Genomic DNA, 23,356 nt, shown 5'->3' on the forward strand with positions numbered 1-23,356 from the left:
TTAGCAATGAGGGAGAGATAAAAATCTGCACTTTTAATGCTAATTTCCTGCTATTCTACACATTTTGCCATTCTATTTTTATGACATGTTTGATGCCATCTGGGGAGAAGTTTTTTTTTTTCCAGGGCTGTGTGGTATATAAAGTCCATTAGGTCTATTCTATCATGGGATTGTAGTTAAATAATTAAAGAACTGCAGTGCTGAGGCTGTTAAGGATGGATAGGGGAGGGTTCACAAATTACACTGTACTAATCTAAAATAATTATAATCTATGCTCCCAAAGCATTGACCTGACTCATTCAAATACTCTACACTGCACAACTGCACCAGCCATAACCAAAATCTGCCAACTGGCACCCCGGATGTCCATGCTCACTCTCTTCAGTCTTTTTGCTATGCGAAATGGGGAAAAACCTGTGAACAAAAGTGGCACCATGTGCTGATTGAAAATGTGGCCACTACTATACAGTATAAAACAAAGGCTGGAAGAATGGGGCGTACTGTGTGTAGTGCGGTAAAGAACACTGGCATCTGGCACTGGGACAGACATTGCAGTAGAAAAAAAAGTAACCTTGCTGCCCTCTAGTGGCTTATTCAAGATATGCCTTGAGCTGCATCTCAATCATCCAAAATGGCCACCTCTCCTTGTCTCCACCTCTCCAAATGCTATGACACCAGGGGTGCATCTCAATAGTCCAAGGTGGTTTCTTCTCGTTTCCTTTCCTTCATTCTCACTGACATGAAAAACTGGTTACATTAAAGCGAATGGAGAGGAAACGAGGAGAAGAAACCACCTTGGAATATTGAGATGCACCCCTGGTGTAATAGCGTTTGCCTTTCAGTTTGACATTGCTGGGTGTAATGACTGCAATAGCCAAAACATTAAATAAATTAAGAAAAGTAACTAATTTCAGCAAGAAATTTAAATCGTTTGAGAGAAAACTTCAGTTAATCTTTAATATCACAACATATTTATAATAAACAAAAGCAGAGTGACAGAAAAAAAACAAAAAAAATGACCTGGTTCATTAGACAAGTTAACTCATTAAACTGACACTGACAAATAAGAGGCATACTTTAACACAGTGTAAAATAATCTTAAAGACATTCTTTTTTTTTTATCTCAGGGCCTCATCTATTCTCTCCTCCAGTATTGAGCCTGTGACTAAATAATATGAACACAGGGGAGTAAACTTTGATATCCTGTCTGAAACCACACCTAACAAACAACATGTATCATTGAGCCAATAAAACGGTGCTATAGAAGAAGAAAACATATTATTGAGGAACCAAATTGAGTCACAAACTACTCATGAACTGCTTTTTATTGACTGGGGTTTTACTGACTGGGGTTTTATGTGAAAACAATGTGCATGAAGTAAGAGGTTCTCTTCTTACACTACGAAGAAACTTACATGTACTTTCTGGCTGAAAGAAATCAAGAGACGAGGTCAAAAACTAAAATTCCTTTGACAACAATGTGTTGATCAGTTATTTGTTTAGATGAGGTTCTCAATTTCCTCCGTTGTTTATAGCTGAACACCACCATTCTTTAAGTCTGTCAATCGAAATTAAATGTGTGATTGAGTGCAGCCAAACTGAAATACATACTGTGCGTGATCAAATCATGTGAACATACACTGAGTGCACAAATTATTGACACCTGCTCTTCCATCAGTGGCGTAAAGTACTTAAGTAAAAATAATTTAAAGTACAGTTTTTTTTTGGTATCTGTACCTTACCATATATATTTTTGACAATTTCTACTTTACTACATTCCTAAAGAAAATAATGTACTTTTTACTCCATACACTTTCCCTCAATGGGCAAGACAAAAGATTTCAGTGCCTTTGAACCGGGTATGGTAGTAGGTACCAGTCACACCAGTTTGTGTCAAGAACTGCAACGCTGCTGGGTTTTTCACACACAACAATTTCCCATCTGTATCCAGAATGGTCCACCACCCAAAGGGCATCCAGCCAACTTGACACAACTGTAGGAAGTACTGGAGTCAACATGGGTCAGCATCCCTGTGGAACGTTTTCCATGCCCCGACTAATTGAGGCTGTTCTGAGGGCAAAAGGGGGTGGCAACTCAATATTAGGAAGCTGTCCTTAATGTTATGTACACTCAGTGTAGATTGGCAGTGTGGCACATGGTCAGATATGTGTAAGAGGGAGGGTGACGTTATCAAAAACATTCAAAACTGACTGACTTGCAAGATCAAAGATATACACATTGACTCAACCTGTCATGACATACTAGTCCCTTTCAGCTGTTGGTTGCAGAGTGGAGAACAGAGAACGTGAGAGAATATACTGTGTCTAATATACAGGTCCCTAAGCTGGGGGAGGGGGGGGATCTACTGAGCTATATGGAATTGTTTTAAGAAGGTCATACCAAGGATAATTTAGCTATTTGATTTAGAATTTTAAGACCCCTTGAAGTATCAAAAAAAAAAAATATATATATATATATATTTGATGAACATGTTTTGGGGTCTTACTGCTATTAGCCCATACAAACACAATGAATAACACATTCAGGACACAGAACAACAGATAGGCCCCCAAAAATATCAAAAGGAAGATTATTTTGAAGTGCCTCTCCTATATCTGAGAGATATAAGAAATATCTTATTTAACCCCATATATTTGGTTAAACAATCTCCATATATACTTCCATTCACATTAATATGACCAAGAGAAGCTGGTTGAGAGAATGCCAAGAATGTGCAAAGCTGTCATCAAGGCAAAGGGTGCATACTTTGAACACTTAACACTTTTGGTTACCACATGATTCCATGTGTTATTTCATAGTTGATGTCTTCACTATTATCCTACAATGTAGAAAATAGTAAAAATAAAGAAAAACTATTGAATGAAAAGGTGTGTCCAAACTTTTGACTGGTACCGTATATGTTCGCGAGTCTCACCTTTCCATAGAGGGGTCATATTAGTGTGTAGCCCAAACTGTTGGGACGCTACAGACAAGTTGGCAGATCGTCTGTACCGACTTCAGACAAGTCTCTTGACATGTGTGGTGGGTGTAGGGCAAAACGGAGAACTCTATGGTGTTGGCGAGTCTCCATCTTTCCATAGAGGGGTCACTGTTCGGACACTGCAGACCATTTTGTGAGAAGACTGATTTTCAGGATGTCTCATGATCTGACAAACACCGCTCTAGCTCTGTCACCTTTCACCAGATGCGGAAGTGCGATATAGGCTGATGCAGTGGATCTCTAGCTTAAACTGACTGATTTTTATGTTTTTTTTTTAAATTCATGCCAATTGGATTTCCACGGGGGCGCGGACATCAACCTTAGTAAACAAGATGATCCTTTTGATGAATGCAGTTAGCTCAGGTACAGTCTTGCAGTAGCTTTAACTACCTCACCCCACATAATAGGGCCTAAATGAATACAACAATTCTCTGTCTAAACCCTTGGGAAAAAACACACTTAAGCCTGGTTATATAAAAAAAACTATAATCTCCCAAAAGGCATTGCAATCTATTGCACACATCCCTTAGCAGGCATAGTGACAGAGGCTGGTGGTAATGAATGGGGTGAGGGAATGACAGAAAGAAGGAACATGAGAGATTGAGAAAGAGGGGGTACGATAGAGAGCATGTGTGTAGAATCCCAGCTGTACTGAGGAAGAACAAGGAAGTGGACCTGGAGTTGAATGAAGTTTGGCTTGCACAGCAAGTCACTAAGCACTGACCTGCCATAGAGGGCCGGAGGCTCTTTCCCAAGACATATGAGGGTTTATGGTTTACCCTTATCATCATCCTCCTTCCCCAGGGGTTTATTTCTCATCAACAATATTTCTTACTAAAGTGCGTACTTGATTTGACACTACTGTGACGTGTAACATCTCCCCATTCACCTTCTCCTCCACACATGTAGGAGAACCACGTGAGCCCCCTACATTCGAGTCCTGTCCTCCTCCTGCAGTCCCATAGCTGCTCCAGAGGTACAGAGCCAGTTAGGAGTGTTTGTGTCTCTGCACATGGCCAGCAGTACCCCCCCCAGTGGTCCAGCACCTGTAGGTAAGGCTGACTGGTGCCCCTGTCCAGGCGTGTCCAGGCCCAGCCTCAGGTTTGGACTGAGACTATAGCTTGACGTGGCTCAGGTCCTTGGAGAGACTGTGGAGGTAGGCCTCGTGGATGGCACTGAGAAACGCTGGGTCATTCTGCACAAACACAGGAGAGAGAAGAATTATCTTCCAGTAATTTTGCATAACAGTAGCAAACAAGTTTCCAGACTTCACACAACTTCTTCAGTTCATTGCAGATCTCTTTTAAGTAATACGTTTGGGTAACATTTCATTTGAAGGGCACATACAGAAGGACTTCATAACCAGTTCATGAGCATTTTATAAATGTCAACAACCGCAAGTTGAAGTCTGCAGTATAAAACCGTGAACTTGACGAAGACTTCAAACCCAAGGCTAGGGTCTGGGGTGAAAAGGCTCTCTCTCTCTACCTTGATGAGGTGGATGAGTGTGTCTTGTAACTGGATCCTGTTGTAGGAGGGTTGGGGGAGCTCCACCCCCCCTGTGGCTGTGGGCGGAGGGGGAGGGGAAGCTTTCCGCTGCAGTTCCGTTGTCTTGGCAACAGAATGCTGAAAGGCACTTGGTGAGAGCAGAATGGAGTGCTTTGCCCCCGTAAGTGAAGTGCCCGCTCCCGGTACCACAAGACCCGCCTTCATAGGGAGAGCCTTGGATGGTCGAGAGAAAGAGAGAGGGCAGGAAGATGACATAGTAAGATTTCATTTCAACTATCAAAGCCATCTATATCGTGATAACAAAATCATACTTACTGTTTGGGTTTTTGACAGTTTCTGAGATTGAGTGAACACATCCATTTCTTTACTCTGCGGCTGAGAAAGAGAAGGGAGTCCTTCAGACATGACAGATTACACTAAGTACGCATTACAAAAAACAAACAGCTGGTTACCTGCACACGGCCTGTGGGCATACTGCCGAGGGCAGCGGGCTTGGTGATTGGCTCTCTGAAGCTCTGGGGTGTGGCAAGCGGGCTGGGCAAGACGCTAGGTGTGAGGGCGGGTTTGTGGAGATCAGAGGGGCTGGGTTTCAGGTAGGCCGACAGATGGCCAGTGGGAGGACCGCAAGCCTCAACCCCAGATGGCGTCACCAACAGTGGGGACACAGAGTGTTGGGGTTGGGGGTCCCCTGAAGGTCCACCAGGGAACACGGGGTAGAGGGTGTAGCCTGGGCCAGGGCCCCCTCTGGCCTCCATCAGGGAGATCAGACCAGGGGTGAGGTGCCGGTTGTTGCCCCCTGGGTCTGCTGTGAGGCGGGGGGTCAGTAAGGGCTGGAAAGGGATGGGTGGAGTGTAGCTCTGGGCCTGGAGGAAGCTGACGGGGACCGTGGCAGCAGGGTCTGCGGAACTCTGGGTGGGCATGGCTGGCAGCAGGCTGGCCTCCTTCGGTAGAGAACTGCCAAACAGTTCCTCCACAGTGATCTGCCTCTGGCCAGAGTGGGAGCTCTGCAAATACAGTTACCACAGTCAATATGAAACATACTTATACAGTAAACATTCAATGACAAGTAACAGTCATTTCAGTCATGTGAGAGAACACTTGTTACAGGCAGTGTGTTATCAGACAGTGGAGTCATTTCAACTAGAGTGGTACGTACCTGTTCTGGCTGTGAGGCGCTGTGAGCGTGCTCTGTAGTGTCACCGGCTGATTTCAGCGTCTCGGTGTTCACCCTCTGTTCAGCAGTAACGGACATCTCCGTTTCCCCCGCCTGAGTCTAGTTAACACACAGACATATTTTTATTTTGACATTCCTACTAGTCTGTTCAGACGAATGGAAATTGGGAGGGGTGTGTGCAATCTCAGCAATTAAAACAAAGTAAAAACACTGTGCAGCAGGACTAAGATCTAAGGAAAGAGGGTGACATTAATAGAGAGTAACTAAGACAGACAGTGAGATGTTAACCGAGTAAGAGAAACACTTTTTTTTTTTTTTTCTGGACTGTGGTCACGTGTCCGTGTGTGGCCAGAGTCCTGGGCGATGACTTGATTGTGAAGACTGCTCCCGTCTCTCACCCTGTGGAACTCATCCTTGGCCTTGCTGAGGAGCTCCAGGATGTCAATGGAGCAGCCATTGGTCCTCCCAGGGACGTCAGCCCTCTCTGGGGAGCCCCGGTGGGCCTGCAAGGCTTCCTGCTTCACAATCCTGGAGGACAGACACACACCAAAAGAAACGCATAATGAAGATACACACTAGCAAATCAGTGGGAAAACACAAATAAACAATACAATCTCACGTTGGTAAAGTGCTAAATGGCTCCCCCAGTGGTGTGGGTGATAATGGTTTTCATATCTGGGTTAGTGGTTGTGTGTTTCACCGGGACATACTCACTTCACCATGAGCTGAGCGATGCGCTGGCAGTCCTTCTTATCGTAAAACCAGATGCTGTATATGCCCACTGTAGGAGGGACACCAAGACGAGAGGGAAATATGACTGACTAGAAGAGATAATGGGAGGTAGAAGGGATCACTGCAGCCACATCCCTTAGGAAGAGGGATATTTTAGTTGAAGAAAGAGTTCAGCAACTATTTTTTATTTATTATGTTGTCCTTTAGGAGACACTCTCATCCAGAGCGACTTACAGTAGTGAATGCATACATTTTCATACTTTTTTCAAACTGGTCCACTGTGGGAATTGAACCCACCACCCTGGTGACTTAATGCTCTACCAACTGAGCCAGACAGGACTTTCTGAGGAAACAGTGTATGACAGGAGAGTTTCCCTCAGAGGCTGGTAACCTAGCAACAGTAGTGTTTCGTGCTCTACCTGGGGATCCCTGGGACGTATAAACAGGTATGTCTCTCTAAACAGACCACATTCACAATCTCTAACCTGTTGAAGCACTGATACAACCCTCCACTAAGGGAAGGCAGGACACAAACCTCGGAATCATGGTAAACAGAATAAGTCACCATCCCTTCACGAGTCTCAAAGACAGCCAAGAACCCCACTTTCCAAGATATTCTTGGATTCCCTCCCCAGGGGCCTGCAGGCACTAGACGACTGAGGAGGAGTCACAGGGTTCCAGATAACGCTGCTCCTCTGGATGACTGGGTCAGACGCCTACAGAACTACCACTGAGAGCAGACGTGCTGTATCCATCCCATCCATGAGGTGGTTTCCAGGTAGCTCCGGGCAATAGAGGCCCTTGGGCCTGAGAGACATACTTTCCCTCAGACTGAGCTCCTGTGCTGGGTATAACCGAGTTAGCGTGAGGACATGGGCGGAGGAGACCCATCAGCCTCAGCGTGACCTCCGGCACAAGGGAAAGGCCATCTTCCAGAGAACCCTGGGACGTTGTCTGCTGAGTGCATTCAGAGGCAAGTCTGACTGGAGGGGTAGTGTGTTTAGTGTGTGTCAATGTCTGCCTGGTAAATTTGTATGCATGTATATCTTTGCAGGGGTCAGCCTGGAAGGGGATGAAGTGGTGGAATTATGTTATAGGGGGCATGTGTAAATGTACGTTATTTTCCTGTATGTCTGCATGCATTTGATGTATGTGTCTGCTGCACAGACAGGGTAGTGTTCTTTTCCATAGGACTAAACAGAACAATGAAATAGTAGATAGTATGAAGGGATTGCAGTAAAATACGTAACCCAATGGTCAAAGGGTATGGAAGCTTTCAAGTTCTCTTTTGAATTCCACACAGTTTGACAGATTTTTATTTATTTTTTGTGGGGGAGGGTTCTTTTAACCCTCTTTTATCCCCAATTTCATGATAGCCAATTGGTAGTTACAGTCTTGTCCCATCGCTGCAACTCTCGTACGGACTCAGGAGAGGTGAAGGTTTAGAGCCATGCGTCCTCCGAAACACGACCCTGCCAAGCTGCACTACTTCTTGACACACTGCTCACTTAACCCGAATGGCAGCCGCACGAATGTGTCGGAGGGAACACTGTACAACTGGCGACCGTGTCAGCGTGCATGCGCCCGGCCCGCCACAGGAGTCGATAGAGCGTGATGGGACAAGGACATCCCGGCCGGGCAAATCCTCCCCTAAACCAGATGACACTGTGCCGCCTCATGGGTCTCGAACCCGGATCTGTATTGATGCCTCTAGCACTGCGATGCAGAGCTCCTGTGCTGGGTAGAACCGCGTTAGTGTGAGGCCATGGGCAGAGGAGACCTATCAGAGGAGATGTGCCACACGGGAGGCCTGACAGATCTTTAATGCTTGTGTGCAAGCAGTGCTTTGCAACTTAATTCCAAAAATATGTTTAGAAAACATTGACAACCTTCCTTATTTATCTGGGGGAAAGTTACATAAATAGCACATTCAATGCTAAATTTAGCCTAGTAATACATAAGATGTATACCCGCAGCTCTTTTAATGGAAATATAGTTATGGGCAGTTCCACAAAAACAGAATCTCTGATGTCTCACTTTAAAATGTATGCCAAACAAAAAACATAGATTTATAAGTTTAACAAACCATACAATGACTACTTTGAACAATTCACACAGTAAAAATAAAATAAAAATTCCTGGGAAAAAATGTGCAGGATTTTAGTTTTATTCTTAGACAGGATTGTGTCGAGGCACAGATCTGGGGAAGGGTACCAACACATTTATGCAGCATTGAAGGCCCCCAAGAACACAGTGGCATCCATCATTCTTAAAAATGGAAGAAGTTTGGAAACACCAAGACTCTTCCTAGAGCTGGCCGCCCGGCCAAACTGAGCATTCGGGGGAGAAGGGCCTTGGTCAGGGAGGTGACCAAGAACCCGATGGTCACTCTGACAGAACTCCAGAGTTCTTCAGTGGAGATGGGAGAACCTTCCAGAAGGACAACCATCTCCGCAGCACTCCACCAATCAGGCCTTTATGGTAGAGTGGCCAGACGTAAGCCACTCCTCAGTAAAAGGCACGCCAGCCCGCTTGGAGTTTGCCAAAAGGCACCTAAAGACTCTCAGACCATGAGAAACAAGATTCTCTGGTCTGATGAAACCAAGATTGAACTCTTTGGCCTGAATGTCAAGCGTCACGTCTGGAGGAAACCTGGAACCATCCCCACGGAAAAAGCATGGTGGTGGCAGCAACATGCTGTGGGGATGTTTTTCAGTGGCAGGGACTGGGAGACTAGTCAGGATCGAGGAAAATATGAACAGAGAAAAGTACAGAGAGATCCTTGATGAAAACCTGCGCCAGAGCGCTCAGGACCTCAGACTGGGGTGAAGGTTCACCTGCCAACAGGACAATGACCCTAAGCACACAGCCAAGACAACGCAGGAATGGCTTCGAGACAAGTCTCTGGAATGTCCTTGAGTGGCCCAGCCAGAGCCCAGACTTGAATCCGATCGAACATCTCTGGAGAGATCTGAAAATAGCTGTGCATTAATGCTACCCAACCAACCTGACAGAGCTTGAGAGAATCTGCAGAGAAGAATGGGAGAAAGTCCCCAAATACAGGTGTGCCAAAATTCTAAAATCCTGGTTTAGCTTTGACATTATGGGGTATTGTGTGTAGATTGATGACGGGGAAAAAAACTATTTTATCAATTTTAGAATAAGTCTGTATTGTAACAAAATGTGGAAAAAGTCAAGGGGTCTGAATACTTTCCGAATGCACTGTAAGCTATGCGCAGGACTTCGTTCAATTTATCGAATCAGTTATTGTTTTATTGCTCAAACTGCAAGCAACACCTGTCAAACTCAGACATTTCTCTCAAAACACAGGGATGTCGATTCGCACGGGACTGGTATTAACAGAAGACTTTGCCAAAAAAACTGTAGGTTATTCTGGTTAGTCAATGTCCAGACTTCAGTTTCCCTTTAACTCATCTAAACAGTAGGCTACAGTTCCCTTGACATGCCATAGGTCTATTTGAAGTCCCGTCTTGTCACTGTCAAATTTGTATAGAGCCTCACAATCATCACACATAACATAGCTGACACGGCTATCATCCTTTTTTAGCACTTCACCAAATCTTTCCCAAACATTACTTTTCTGGCCCTCCCTTGTCTTTATTTTCAACTCTCCTTTCACAACTTTTGTCTTAATGAATTACAGTTCGACAATATCCTTTTTGCATACATTTTTTCTGCCCTTCCCAAAAGCATTATTTGGCGATTGGCTTTGTAGGCTATTTGGGCCATGTACAGTTAAACCGTAAAGTTTAGGTTTATACAGTAATACCAGACAGCCTAAAAAAATTACAATAAATAAACACAATGTAGCCTATATAAATTGCACAATAATTATACATTTATGGATTTAAGGCATTGTTTCTCTTTAGTCAACCCGCCTGCCACCCACCCACCCGCCCGCCCGCCCTCCCTCCCTCCAGCCACATGATATGACCACGTGGACTGCAGATTATGAGTCAACCTGCGCATCATAGTGCAGGCTATATGGTATGGACAGTAACAAGAAAAGAAATTGCTCCATCTTTAAGTTATTGTAAAGCAGCCAATGGGGTGGAAATCTCAGACTGACTAGTGGATTATTATGGAATAGCCTACTCACAGTTAGCATTCCTGTACAGCAGGAAGGGGTCTTGGAGCTGAAACTCAAGGTCTTTGTTGATGGGCTCCACCAGATTCTCTGTGTTCAGGCGATTCATGATGGTGAAGCCATGATGAGGGGATGCACACCTGTGGACAGGTTATTGGAGAGCAATGGAGAACGACTATTAGGCTAAATGTGTTTGTCACAAAAAAGAAAGAAATAAAAGCAAAGAGTGGTGATGTTGAAAAGAGCAACAGAGCGGGTGGAGGTGAGGAAGAGCTCAATTAGGGATGCTTAGACATGAGGACAGATGGTGAGACAACAACCACAGGTTAAGAAGGGGGCTAGGCTCTAGTTAGCTAGCTAAGTATCGTTGCAACTGTGTCCCCTTCAAAAAAGGTCACCATAAAAATAAATTACCTGGCATAAACAAATAAGGTGCCTTCAATTTCGGTCTTTTCCTGAAATGGAAATAATGCAGAAAAATTACAACTTTATCTTGCAGAAGACGAATCGATCATCAGGCAAAAGAAGAAGAATCACAACATGCAAAAGTTAGTTGACATTTGGTCTGGGTGCTTTCAGTTCATTAAACGTTCTATGAGTTGGTACAAGCTGAAAGGGTGCAAACTGCCACCAGGAAGGTTTTGTTTGAACAGGTATAAAGCCAAGGTTGCCGATTTACTGCCACAATCAATTATGGAATGTTTGCTCAGGAGTATATTTCATTGGCTGATCCCTCCAGATGACCTGGATGGAATTATGTGATCCTTCCTTAACCAATAAGAAGTCCCACCCAGTTGATTACTTCAAAAAGGTGAAAGTCCTCATTGGCACTGCCCATGCTAAAACAGGCTTTTGGGCACCATCATTGGTCGTGTCCACCTGCTCAGCCGTTACATGCATAAACCAATGGATGCGTGCCATGTCATTGACTGACAGATTGCTATAACATATGTGGTTAGCTGATGCGTTAAATACCTATCCAGGCGTTGTAAGATCCGGCAGGCGTCAGCAACGCCTGGACAGAACAACGCGCCCCTGCTCTTGGGTTGTGACCGTTTGTATTTGAGACCACACAAACTGGTTGTTCAGAACAGCACAGTTTCCGTGGAATCAAATGTTGCACACCGTTGTGTCCTGCTGAACCCTGATGTCTAGCTGGCTAGTTTACAGCGTTAGTACTAGGGGTACCCAGGACTCTAAAAGATGTTGCTATGCACCCAGGAGTTTTATTTTGGGGGCACTGTGCAGCTAGGATAACAACCTACTTTATAATAATTGTTGTAATGTTGATAAGGCTTTGCTGTACCGTTGTTTCAGAGTGCCCTAGAGAAAAAAGCGAGTGCAGATTTGATAGTGTCATGGTTGCACCATTACTACAGCGAAAACGGCTTGATTGTAGCCCAACCAGGTTGTAAAAAACTCTGTTCCTTTCAATTGGACTGGCTTTCAGACCTATCAATCACTCATTCCAACCAACCAGAGCACTTGGACACGCTCCAACCCTGCACACCTTATGTTAAAGCGTGTTTTGCCGTCTTTAGAAAGAAGAACGGTTTGATACTGACAGACTTCCCATGCTGCCTTTCTACTGAAGTGCTGTTCGTCCATTGGCAATTGAGTGCTGCGCAAGTTATTGTGCTAATAGGGGGTGCAATAGTAGTGAGTTATGGTTACCTTATTGTGCAGCGTAACTGTGTAGATACGTTTGCAAGTGAGAAGTTAGTATTGTTTGCTAGTGCTCGGCTAATGTTAGCTCTACTGTTTATTTAAATGTACCCCAAGTAAGAAGTTAGAGTTCTCCCTCTCTGGCTGTATATTCTTCATGTAGATGCTATAATATTGTATTCATTGATATGTTTATATTATGACAGTTTTCTTATCTGCTTATTGTTGTATTGCATGTATATTTATTAGTGTACTCTAACTGAATCTTAATGATTGGCGACAGGTAGCCTAGTGGTTAGAGCGTTGGGCCAGTAACCAAAAGGTTGCTAGATCGAATCCCTGAGCTGACAAGGTGGTGACAAAGTGTATAGTAATGGGCCTCAACATGAAGTTCTGATAGGACAACACTATAGTGGGCAGATCGTAGTGAATCAGCATTAGGTACTAGCGGGTGAGGGAATTCAAAGCTGACCACTCAGACGAGTTCTGGATAGACATTTTTACATGGTCCTTCGTATCTCCCGGATTCTGGCCTGCTATAGCTGAGATGTTAAGGTACCCCATCTCAGCCCACAACTCCACACAAAACTGCCACGCACCCGAGGATGAGCTGCGAGGCCTTACACCCCTCTCTCATCCAAGATATTTCAAGCCCTGCTCCAGGCTTCCTCAGTGGCCATGGAGTGACCACACCCTCTCCAGTTGGGAGCTGCAGAGGGACTACGAGGAGCTGCTCTATGAGAGGGAAGAGATCAGGAGGGTGTACTCTAGGCCCTCCCGGCAATAGGCACAGGAGCGCTAGGTCCGCTTCTGCTCTCCAGAGCGGCCAGCTCCCCATCAGATGAAGACAACTCCAGAGAGCACAGACCAGCACACCAAGGTCTGCACCCCCCTCAGCCAGTCCTTTGACTAGCCATTGTTAAGGAGACCCCCACTCCAATTGTGGAGCCACAGTCAGCCGCTGCCATAGGGCCCGTTCTGGTGGTGGGGTCGTCCGGTCCTCCCAGTGGGGATCCCCGACTGTCTGCTGCCCTGGAACCTTCTACCACGAAGGCAGCAGTGGATTCTTCGACCACTCCTAGGATGGAGCAACAGCCTGCAGATACCGCAGATGTCAAGTGTAGCCAGGACGTTGGGGCTTCTCCAGCCCTGCCTGCCAGCACCATGCTAGTTCAGGGTCAGAGTCCCATCCCCTTCCCGGTAAGGTCAGAGTCCCCTTCCCGGTGAGGTCAGAGTCTCAGTTTCCTGCCTACCTGGCAGGTGTAAAGTGTTCAGTCTTTGAGTGTCCTGCCCCTCAAGTAGGTTCAGTGTATCCGGCCCCCGCGGTATGTCTAGAGTTCCCTGCCTTTCTGGAAGGTCCAGTCTATCCTGGGTTAGCTGCCCCGTTTGCAAGTCTACAGTCTCCTGCCCAGTTCGGATTGCAGCCATCTGCCTTAGTTGGTATTAGCAATGCAAATTTCTGCCAATTTTGTTGCCCACTAACTGACCCTCATTAACCGGTCAACAAACAGTAAAAAAAAAATCCAAACAGTAAAATGACGTGACCAACAGAAAATACTATATAATGACGAGATGCTTATGTTTCCGCCCTAACAATGGGAGTCGTCCCAGGGCGGGAAGGCAGGCGAAAAGCTTAGGCCTAAAATCAGCCCATAGAAACACATTGGGCTTATTTTGGACAGATTTTGGTGAGAGTGAAACCTCCCGCTTCGCCTCTTCCTCTCTGATACTAAGCATGCATACATGGACCAGACATTTTTCATTAAGTCCTTAATGGAAACATGCAACAATAGCAGGCCAATCATCTTACAGCCAAAAGGCTGTAATTGATCTATTATTGATCATGCAACTCCTGTAATGAAGCAGCTAATAAAACATCATTTTTCAATTGACCAAAATGCAATTCGTGGAAAACACTTCTAAACAGCACACCTAATACGATCAGTTCCATATGTGACAGAGATGAACACTCCGTTAAACTCAGAAAGAGGGGGAATCTAATAGCAACAACTATGTTGGGTTGCTAATATGACTAGAATTATGCCTTTGGATTCCGGACAACGAGAGTAAGTTGATATGAAAACCAATAGAAAAGGAGAGAAATGCTGGTTAATTGCATGAGGAAGTCTTTATAAATGAATTGCCTCAAAGTTTCTATGGATGGATTTTCACAAGGTTCCTTTGAAGCAAGGTAAGACATGCCTCATTATTTGAAGTAAAGTAAAACGTTCAGGTTTCAAACAATTCTACTGCCTCAAGCTCACATTGCAAAGTGGTAAAGTGGTGGGTGACGTGCTGATAGTTAACGGTAGGCAGGCTAAGGGTGCAACCCTATGCAGCCGAATGGGAGGCGCGCTTTAATTACGAGTTGAGATTGATCAATAAAAATAGCTCCTTTTAAATCGTTGCCACCAAAGTTTGTAACACTATAGCGAGCAGATCTTAGTACTAGCTGGTGAGGGCATTCACAGCCGACCGCTCAGACGAGCTCCAGCTAGCCGTTTTTACACAGATGAACCATATTACCGGCGCACTTTTTTTCTTCCTATAACGGTTCACCGCGACTGCATTTTACATTCATAAAACATTTTTTTCAAATGTATTTAACCTTTATTTAGCTAGGCAAATCCGTTAAAAATACATTCTTATTTACAATGACGGCCTACCCCGGCCAAACCCGGACGACGCTGGGCCAGTTGTGCGCCGCCCTATGTCTGGGCGGTTCTAAAACTACTCGTTGTTAACACTTTGTTCAGTCACATTACCTCATTGGCTGGCTAGCTAACAATCTGGCAACTTTACCAGTATATCCAAACATTTGGGGGCACAGAAAGAAAGGAAAAGGGATAGCTTCTTCAGGAGATCAATGATCACATGGTGCTTTCAAGACAACTGGTAACTCGGAAAAGTATGAGGTCAAATCATGACGTCAGTTATATTCTGGTAGGAGCTCTACATGTGTAATGATCATGCTGTTTAATCAGCTCGTTGATATCTCACCCGTCAGGTGGATGGATTATCTTGGCAAAGGAGAAATGCTCACTAACAGGGATGCAAACAAATTTGTGCACAACATTTGAGAGAAATAAGCTTTTTGTGCTTATGGAACATCTTTTATTTCAGCTCATGAAACCAACACTTTACGTTTATATTTTTGGTCAGTGTTGCTAGTACAACATGACTAGCTGAAGTGGCATGCTAACGACGTAACGAACGTTATGTTGCTAAGTGTTAGCTAGTAATCCAACTAACGTTACAACCAAAGACTCGCATACTATTTTTTATTTTTATTTTAGGACTCGCAACTATCTTTGCTACACAATCCCACAGGGACACGCTTGATATAGCTCGCTAACTAGTATGCTACTGTACTAGATTGCTAATGAGAAACTAAATCAGATATGGTAACTAGGGTAAAGTTAGCTCTCTAGTTAACGTTACGTAGCTGCTAACTACCTTCAGTAAACAGAAGAAACCAGCGACTCCTTTGGCGAGCTTACCCATTCATTTGCTTTGGAATTAAAGGTGTACAGTGCTACCTGTCCGGTAACATCGAGAAGTTTGTTGATATACGGATCTTGTTGTTGTAGAGCTGCTAGGCTCATTTTACTGGCGGTCTCCATCTTGAATACAATGCTTACCGCACGGACCAATTTCTATGAACACTCAATTTCCACTGTCCGCGGGTGGTGCACGTCGGAAGACATGGTCCGAATGCCTTATAGTTCCGCCTCACTTTTTGTTTCGCAATTATTTGGAGTGAATAATTATTGCTTGCTCACGTGTAGGTTACAATGAATTTGAGAGTTTGCTATGTCCTGTCTATCCATGTAGGCCAGGGATGGGAAACTGGCGGCCCGTGGCCCCCCTTCAGTCGGGGTCTCAACTTACTGTTGCGTTGGAATAATAGGATACACATGGTGCAATTTCGAAATTTGGTTGTGCATCAGCCCATGTCAGCTCAATTTTTGGGGGTTTGCAAAATGAGTCTAGCAGCCAGCTATCTAAACTTGTAGTAAGCATGGTCGAATTACCAACCAGGGTGGGGCCCATTGATCATTAATTATCATATTAAAAACTGCCAACATTTGCCTCCACCCTATGGCAAAATTTGTTGAATTTTTGGAAATGAGTTATGCAATTGCAAAATATATTGTCTCCGCCCATGGCAAAATGTGTAGAATTGCAGGAAATGAACTTTATAACTGAAATGTTTTCTCTTTGCTGTTATGAGGGACGCTGCTAAAATGTTTTGCTTGCAAGGTGGGGGGTGGGTATGCATGTGGGTACACCTGAATTCCATTTTTTTGTGGCCCCCACCTCCATCAAAGTTGCCATTAGTTGACGATAAAAAAAGTCAAACCCATAAAAGCCTTTGATTGTCATAGCCTAGACCCAGGCCAAATATCCGCCTGATGGCGCTATTATTCATGACAAACGACGTAATGAATAATATAAAGCCCCATCTGGGAGACATTCAGGCTGAGCCTAGATCTATAAGCACAATTTCAATTTTTTTGTGATCAAATGTGTTTTAATCAGTGGTGTAATGTACTAAAAAAATACTTGAAAGTACTACTAAAGTAGTTTTTTGGGGTATCTTTGCTTTACTGTTTATATTTTTTACATCTTTTACTTCACTACATTCCTAAAGGAAATTGTCGTTTTTACTCCATACATTTTCCATGACACCCAAAAGTACTCATTACATTTTGAATGCAAAGGAGGACAGGAAAACTGTCTAATTCACACACTTATCAAGAGAACATCGCTGGTCATCACTACTGGGGGTCGGAGAGGATGGCTGCCGTCTTATTGGCTCTTAACCAACCGTGCTATTTGTTTGTTTTTTTGCATTGTTTGTAATTTATTTTGTACATAAAGTTGCTGCTACCGTCTCGTGTGACTGAAAAAAGCTTCTGGACATCAGAACAGCAATTACTCACTTTAAATTGGATTAATATTTTTTCTTTAATGAGTCGAACGAGAGCAATTTACTCCAGACACCCATTTGCAAGAGAAAGAGACGGAAGAGGTATCGCGGAAGGAGATCGGGGTACCTTGTCAGGATCCGACGACTTGTGGCTAATCTGCCTTTGCCATTGGTCCTATTAGCCAACGTACAATCTCTGGATAATAAATTGGAAGAACTAAAAGCACGTATGTCCTACCAACAGGACATTAAAAATTGTAATATCATACGTTTCACCGAGTCGTGGCTGAACGACGACATGAATAACATACAGCTGGCGGGTTATACACTGTATCGGCAGGATAGAACAGCAGCCTCTGGTAAGTTAAGGGGTGAGGGTCTATGTATATTTGTAAACAACGGCTGGTGCATGATATTTAACCTCTATGGGACCGGCGGGATGAATTCGTCCCACCTACGTAACAGCCAGTTGAATCCTGTGGCGCGATTTTCAAAACCTTTGAAATGCTATTACTTCAATTTCTCAAACATATGACTATTTTACAGCTATTTAAAGACAAGACTCTCCTTTATCTAACCACACTGTCCGATTTCAAAAAGGCTTTACAGCGAAAGCAAAACATTAGATTATGTCAGCAGAGTACACAGCCAGAAATAATCAGACACCCATTTTTCAAGCTAGCATATAATGTCAGAAAAACCCAGAAGACTGCTAAATGCAGCACTAAACTTTGATGATTTTATCAGATGACACACCTAGGACATTATGTTATACAAAACATGCATTTTTTGTTCAATCAAGTTCATATTTATATCAAAAACCAGCTTTTTACATTAGCATGTGACGTTCAGAAAAAGCATACCCCCCACAAACTTCCGGGGAATTCACTAACAATTCACTAAATTACTCACGATAAACATGCACAAAAAGCATAACAATTATTTTAAGAATTATAGATACATTACTCCTCTATGCACTCGATATGTCCGATTTTAAAATAGCTTTTCGGATGAAGCACATTTTGCAATATTCTGAGTAGATAGCCCGGCATCACAGTGCTAGCTATTTAGACACCCGGCAAGTTTAGCCTTCACCAAAATCCCATTTACTATAACAAAAATGGTCTTACCTTTCCTGTTCTTCGTCAGAATGCACTCCCAGGATTGCTACTTCAATAACAAATGTTGGTTTGGTCCAAAATAATCCATCGTTATATCCGAATAGCGGCGTTTTGTTCGTGCGTCCCAGACACTATCCGAAATGGTAAATAACGGTCGCATGCATGGCGCATTTCGTGACAAAAAAATTCTAAATATTCCATTACCGTACTTCGAAGCATGTCAACCGCTGTTTAAAATCAATTTTTATGCCATTATTCTCTTAAAAAAGCGATAATATTCCGACCGGGAATCTGCAATTAGCTAAACAGCCGAAGGAAAATACTGCACGGGGTCGAATCGGGCACGCGCCTAATTCCATTGTCCTCTGATGGGCCACTTGGAAAAGGCGATAATGTGTTTCAGCCTGAGGCTGCCACGTCATCGTTCAGGTTTTTCCCGGACTCTGAGAGCCTATTGGAGCCCTAGGAAATGTCACGTTACAGCTAAGATCCTGACTCTTCAATACACAGAAGCAAGAACAACAACACCTTGTCAGACAGGCCACTTCCTGCATGAAACCTTCTCAGATTTTTGCCTGCCATAGGAGTTCTGTTATACTCACATACACCATTCAAACAGTTTTAGAAACTTTAGGGTGTTTTCTATCCAAAGCCAATAATTATATGCATATTCTAGTTAATGGGCAGGAGTCGTAACCAGATTAAATCGGGTACGTTTTTATCCGGATGTGAAAATACTGCCCCCTAGCCCAAAGAAGTTAAGGAAGTCTCAAGATTTTGCTCGCCTGAGGTAGAGTATCTCATGATAAGCTGTAGACCACACTATCTACCTAAAGAGTTTTCATCTGTATTTTTTGTAGCTTTCTACATACCACCACAGACCGATAAGACCGCACTCAATGAGCTGTATACCGCCATAAGCAAACAGGGAAACTCTCATCCAGAGGTGGCGCTCCTAGTGGCCGGGGACTTTAATGCAGGGAAACTTAAATCTGTTTTACCTCATCTCTACCAGCATGTTAATAAATGTGCAACCAGAGGGAAAAAATTAGACCACCTTAACTCCACACACCGAGACGCGTACAAAGTTGCCCCTCGCCCTCCATTTGACAAATCTAATCATAATTCTATCCTCCTCATTCCCGGTAACAAGCAAAAATGAAAGCAGGAAGCACCAGTGACTTGGTCAATAACGTGGTCAGATGAAGCAGATGCTAAGATACAGGACTGTTTTGCTAGCACATACTGGAATATGTTCCAGGATTCTTCCGATGGCATTGAGGAGTACACCACATCAGTCACTGGCTTCATCAATAAGTGCATTGATGACGTTATCCCCACAGTGACTGTACGTACATACCCCAACTAGAAGGCATGGATTACAGGCAACTGAGCTAAAGGGTAGAGCTGCCGATTTCAAGGAGCGGGACTCTATTCCGGAATCTTATAAGAAATCCTGCTATGCCGAACCATCAAACAGGCAAAGCATCAATACAGGACTAAGATCAAATCGTACTACACCTGCTCCGATGCTTGTCGGACGTGGCAGGGCTTGCAAACTATTACAGACTACAAAGAGAAGCACAGCCAAGAGCTGCCCAGTGACACGAGCCTACCAGACGAGCTAAATTACTTCTATGCTCGCTTTGAGGCAAGTAACACTGAAACATGCATGAGAGCATCAGCTGTTCCGGACGACTGTGTGATCACGCTCTCCGCAGCCGATGTGAATAACTTTCACAAGGCCAGGATGTGTACTCTGAGCATGCGCTGACCAACTGGCAAGTGTCTTCACTGACATTTTCAACATCTCCCAGTCTGAGTCTGTAATACCATCATGTTTCAAGCAGACCACCATAGTCTCTGTGCCCAAGAACACTAAGGTAACCTGCCTAAATAACTACCGACCCATGGCACTCACGTCTGTAGCCATGTAGCTCACGTCTGTATCTTTGAAAGGCTGGTCATGGCTCACATCAACACCATTATTCCAGAAACCCTAGACCCACTCCAATTTGCATACCGCCCCAATAGATCCAAAGATGATGCAATCTCTATTGCACTCCACACTCCCCTTTCACACCTGGACAAAAGGAACACCTACATGTGAATGATAGTTATTGACTACAGCTCAGCGTTCAACACCATAGTTCCCTCAATGCTCATCACTAAGCTAAGGACCCTGGGACTAAACACCTCCCTCTACAACTGGATCCTGGACTTCCTGACGGGCCGCCCCCAGGTGGTAAGGGTAGGTAACAACACATCCGCCACACTGATCCTCAATACGGGGGCCCCTCAGGGGTGCGTGCTCAGTCCCCTCCTGTACTCCCTGTTCACTCATGACTGCAACATCATTAAGTTTGCAGATGACACAACAGTGGTAGGCCTGATCACCGACAACGATGAGACATCCTACAGGGAGGAGGTCAGATAACTGACCATGTGATGCAAGGACAACAACCTCTCCGTCAACGTGATCAAGACAAAGGAGATGATTGTGGGCTACAGGAAAAGGAGGACCGAGCACGCCCCCATTCTTATCGACAGGGTTGTAGTGGAGCAGGTTGAGAGCTTCAAGTTCCTTGGCGTCCACATCACCAACAAACTAGAATGGTCCAAACACACCAAGACAGTCGTGAAGAGGGCATGATAAAACCTATTGCCCCTCAGGAGACTGAAAAGATTTGGCATGGGTCCTCAGATCCTCAAAAGGTTCTACAGCTGCACCATCGAGAGCATCCTGACGGGTTACATCACTGCCTGGTATGGAAACTGCTCAGCCTCCGACAACAAGGCACTACAGAGGGTAGTGCGTATGGCCCAGTGCCTCACTGGGGCCAAGCTTCCTGCCATCCAGGACCTCTATACCAGGCGGTGTCAGGAAGGCCCTAAAAATTGTCAGACTCCAGCCACCCTAGTCATAGACTGTTCTCTCTGCTACCGCACGGCAAGCGGTACCTGAGCGCCAAGTCTAGGTCCAAGAGGCTTCTAAACAGCTTCTACCCCCCAAGCCATAAGACTCCTGAACATCTAATCAAATGCCTACCCAGACTATTTGCACTTTTAGCAATTACATTTACTTTTGATACTTAAGTATATTTAAAACCAAATACTTTTAGACTAGTAGTAGTATTTTACTGGGTGACTTTCAATTTTACTTGAGTCATTTTCCAGTAAGGTATCTTTATTTTTACTCACATATAAAAATTAGGTACTTTTAACACCACTGGTTTTAATTAGAAATAATAATCGTCAGAAAACATGCATACATACATACAAAATTAAGTTACACCCCCCTCCCCAATCCCACACCACCCGAGGACCTAAGGGATCAAATTAAATAAACATAATTCAAAATAATAAAATAAATAACAAAAATAACAAAACAAAGCAACATTGACAGTGTTGAGGCATCATACTGCAATAATTTTTCATAAACAATGATTAAAAAACACCACCTATCCTGCTGTCAGATGAAAATAATGACTACACCAACCAAATTCATAAATTTCTTTCAGACCTAGGAAAAGTGTTAGGGTGGAAGTATTAATTTCGGACAGGGGCAGCAGGTAGCCTAGTGGTTAGAGCGTTGGGGATCGAATTCCCCATCTGTCACCGCCACTGTTCCCGGTAGGCTGTCATTGTAAATAAGGATTAGTTCTTAAAATTAAAAGTATACATTTAATTTTTCCCTCAGGGCCAAGTCCTATGAAGACTGTATTATTTACTAATCACCACACGGTGGCATTGCTGCAATATATTTCAACGACACCCATAATCCGTGTGGCGACACTTTTGGAATTTGGAGCTACAGCTCAACCATGTGAAATCTAACGCCTCTCTCAGTATAGGGGAAGACATTTAAAAAAAAAAACTAAACACCTCAATGCGAGGTTGGGCAAAGGCCTAGGCTACTCTCAGTAAAATAGATAGGCCTACCTGATCTGTAAATAGGTATACCGTTATTAGTGATGAGTGACATGGGCGTCCAAAACCATAGGTCATAGGCTAGGCCAACACTAGGCTAGGCCAGCATATCAAATTGATATTGAAACTTTCTTTCGTTTGCTGAAGTAGCCTATAATGCCAGTTAGGCCAACAACATTAGTTGCTTCAGTGAGGAACATAGGGATTATAATTGAGGGATTATAGCTGCTGTGAAACAGTTATCCGGCTGCAGGTAGATGTAGGCTAATCCAATAACCGGTAACCTTCCAACACATTCTAACAAGCCCTGCGAAAGGCTAGCGTCCTGTCCAGGTGGTGTACCTGTACAACGCCTCACGCTACATACATTGAAACGGGAGACAGGCTCTTGCTCCTATGAGCAATTCCGGCTCACACAAACCAAGGCTCGTGCAAGGCAATTTACTTACTACTTACTTTCTTTCTGCCGTACTTTCAATACACACACATTTCCTGTTGATTCGTTGTAGAATGTGGACACTAAACGGCGTCGAGTGGCCTCAAAGAAGAGGGAGATGATATGGCGTTCACCGTCGGGGTTCGAAGACACCGGGGTAAGTCATGGGGAAGGGAAACAATCTTTTCACGCCACTTCGATACCGAAGTGACTTTTTTCGTAGCAGGTTAGGAGGTTAAGGTTAGGAAAGGGTTTAGGGGTTAGCGAAAATGACTTAGTATCGAAGTGGCGTGAAAAGAGTGTGTCCCTCATGGGGATAGTGTTTACGCAATGTATGTTGCCTAACGACCTCATGCTGACGTCCGGCACCGTTAGAGAAAACAGCCAACAATGCATGAGTAAAGTGCACGTCTCACCTACGAGCTAGTTTCTAGTCATATAGGGCTACTGTGTATGTGCATAAAGCGGATGTCCTCCCCACGAGCGTGCGTTACTATATTAACGTTATTTGAGAATGGAATAGATGTGACAGATTTGTCGCCCCAGGCCTATTTGGAGGGGGACTATTATTTTAAGCGCCAGCTGTGTATAATAATACTTTGTAGTTTTTTTAGACTGAAAACTATTGAGTTATAATACTTAAGTTTTACAATGCTATAGCCTCTTGAAAGCCAACTCTTGAATACCAAGTGATAGAACGAGAGTGACAGAATGGTGAAATGTAACCTGTTAAATGTGAATTTTGAA

At 44.1% G+C, this 23,356-nt stretch overlaps 2 protein-coding genes across 7 annotated transcripts in view; one reads left to right on the forward strand and one right to left on the reverse strand.

Annotated features, from left to right (window-relative positions):
• Window positions 1–930: 930 nt before the first annotated feature.
• Window positions 931–22,867, reverse strand: LOC106566686 (mRNA-decapping enzyme 1A). 3 transcript variants are annotated; one of them, XM_014134966.2, is made up of 10 exons: window positions 22,630–22,867; window positions 10,939–10,979; window positions 10,537–10,664; window positions 6,399–6,465; window positions 6,083–6,212; window positions 5,667–5,783; window positions 4,963–5,514; window positions 4,826–4,885; window positions 4,490–4,723; window positions 931–4,196 (listed from the first exon to the last, which is right to left on the reverse strand). In XM_014134966.2, the coding sequence occupies exons 3-10, from the start codon at window positions 10,631–10,633 to the stop codon at window positions 4,116–4,118; spliced, it is 1,338 nt and encodes a 445-aa protein (XP_013990441.2). In that variant the 5' UTR covers window positions 10,634–10,664; window positions 10,939–10,979; window positions 22,630–22,867; the 3' UTR covers window positions 931–4,115. The 3 variants fall into 3 exon arrangements, with proteins under 3 accessions (XP_013990441.2, XP_013990439.2, XP_013990440.2); XM_014134964.2 differs by lacking the exon at window positions 22,630–22,867 and adding an exon at window positions 15,690–15,842; XM_014134965.2 differs by lacking the exons at window positions 10,939–10,979; window positions 22,630–22,867 and adding an exon at window positions 15,690–15,870.
• LOC106566685 (voltage-dependent L-type calcium channel subunit alpha-1D) overlaps window positions 22,513–23,356 on the forward strand; it is a 93,869-nt gene continuing 93,025 nt past the window's right edge. For all 4 annotated transcript variants that reach the window (XM_045693084.1, XM_045693087.1, XM_045693088.1 and 1 more), the window contains exon 1: window positions 22,513–22,766. In XM_045693084.1, the coding sequence (XP_045549040.1) occupies window positions 22,733–22,766 (34 nt within the window). In that variant the 5' untranslated portion in view covers window positions 22,513–22,732. The remainder of the gene's footprint in view (window positions 22,767–23,356) is intronic.

Source organism: Salmo salar, chromosome ssa13 (genome assembly GCF_905237065.1).
Source record: "Salmo salar chromosome ssa13, Ssal_v3.1, whole genome shotgun sequence".
Classification (NCBI taxonomy): Eukaryota; Metazoa; Chordata; class Actinopteri; order Salmoniformes; family Salmonidae; genus Salmo; species Salmo salar.

Excerpts from the sequence above, each read along its gene's own strand:
- LOC106566686 (XM_014134964.2), bottom strand. The coding sequence starts at position 15,812 with ATGGAGACCGCCAGTAAAATGAGCCTAGCAGCTCTACAACAACAAGAT. Across the intron at positions 10,665-10,938 it reads ACCTTATTTGTTTATGCCAG|GTGTGCATCCCCTCATCATG; the intron begins GTAATTTATTTT and ends ACCTGTCCACAG. Across the intron at positions 5,515-5,666 it reads GCGCCTCACAGCCAGAACAG|AGCTCCCACTCTGGCCAGAG; the intron begins GTACGTACCACT and ends CTGTATTTGCAG.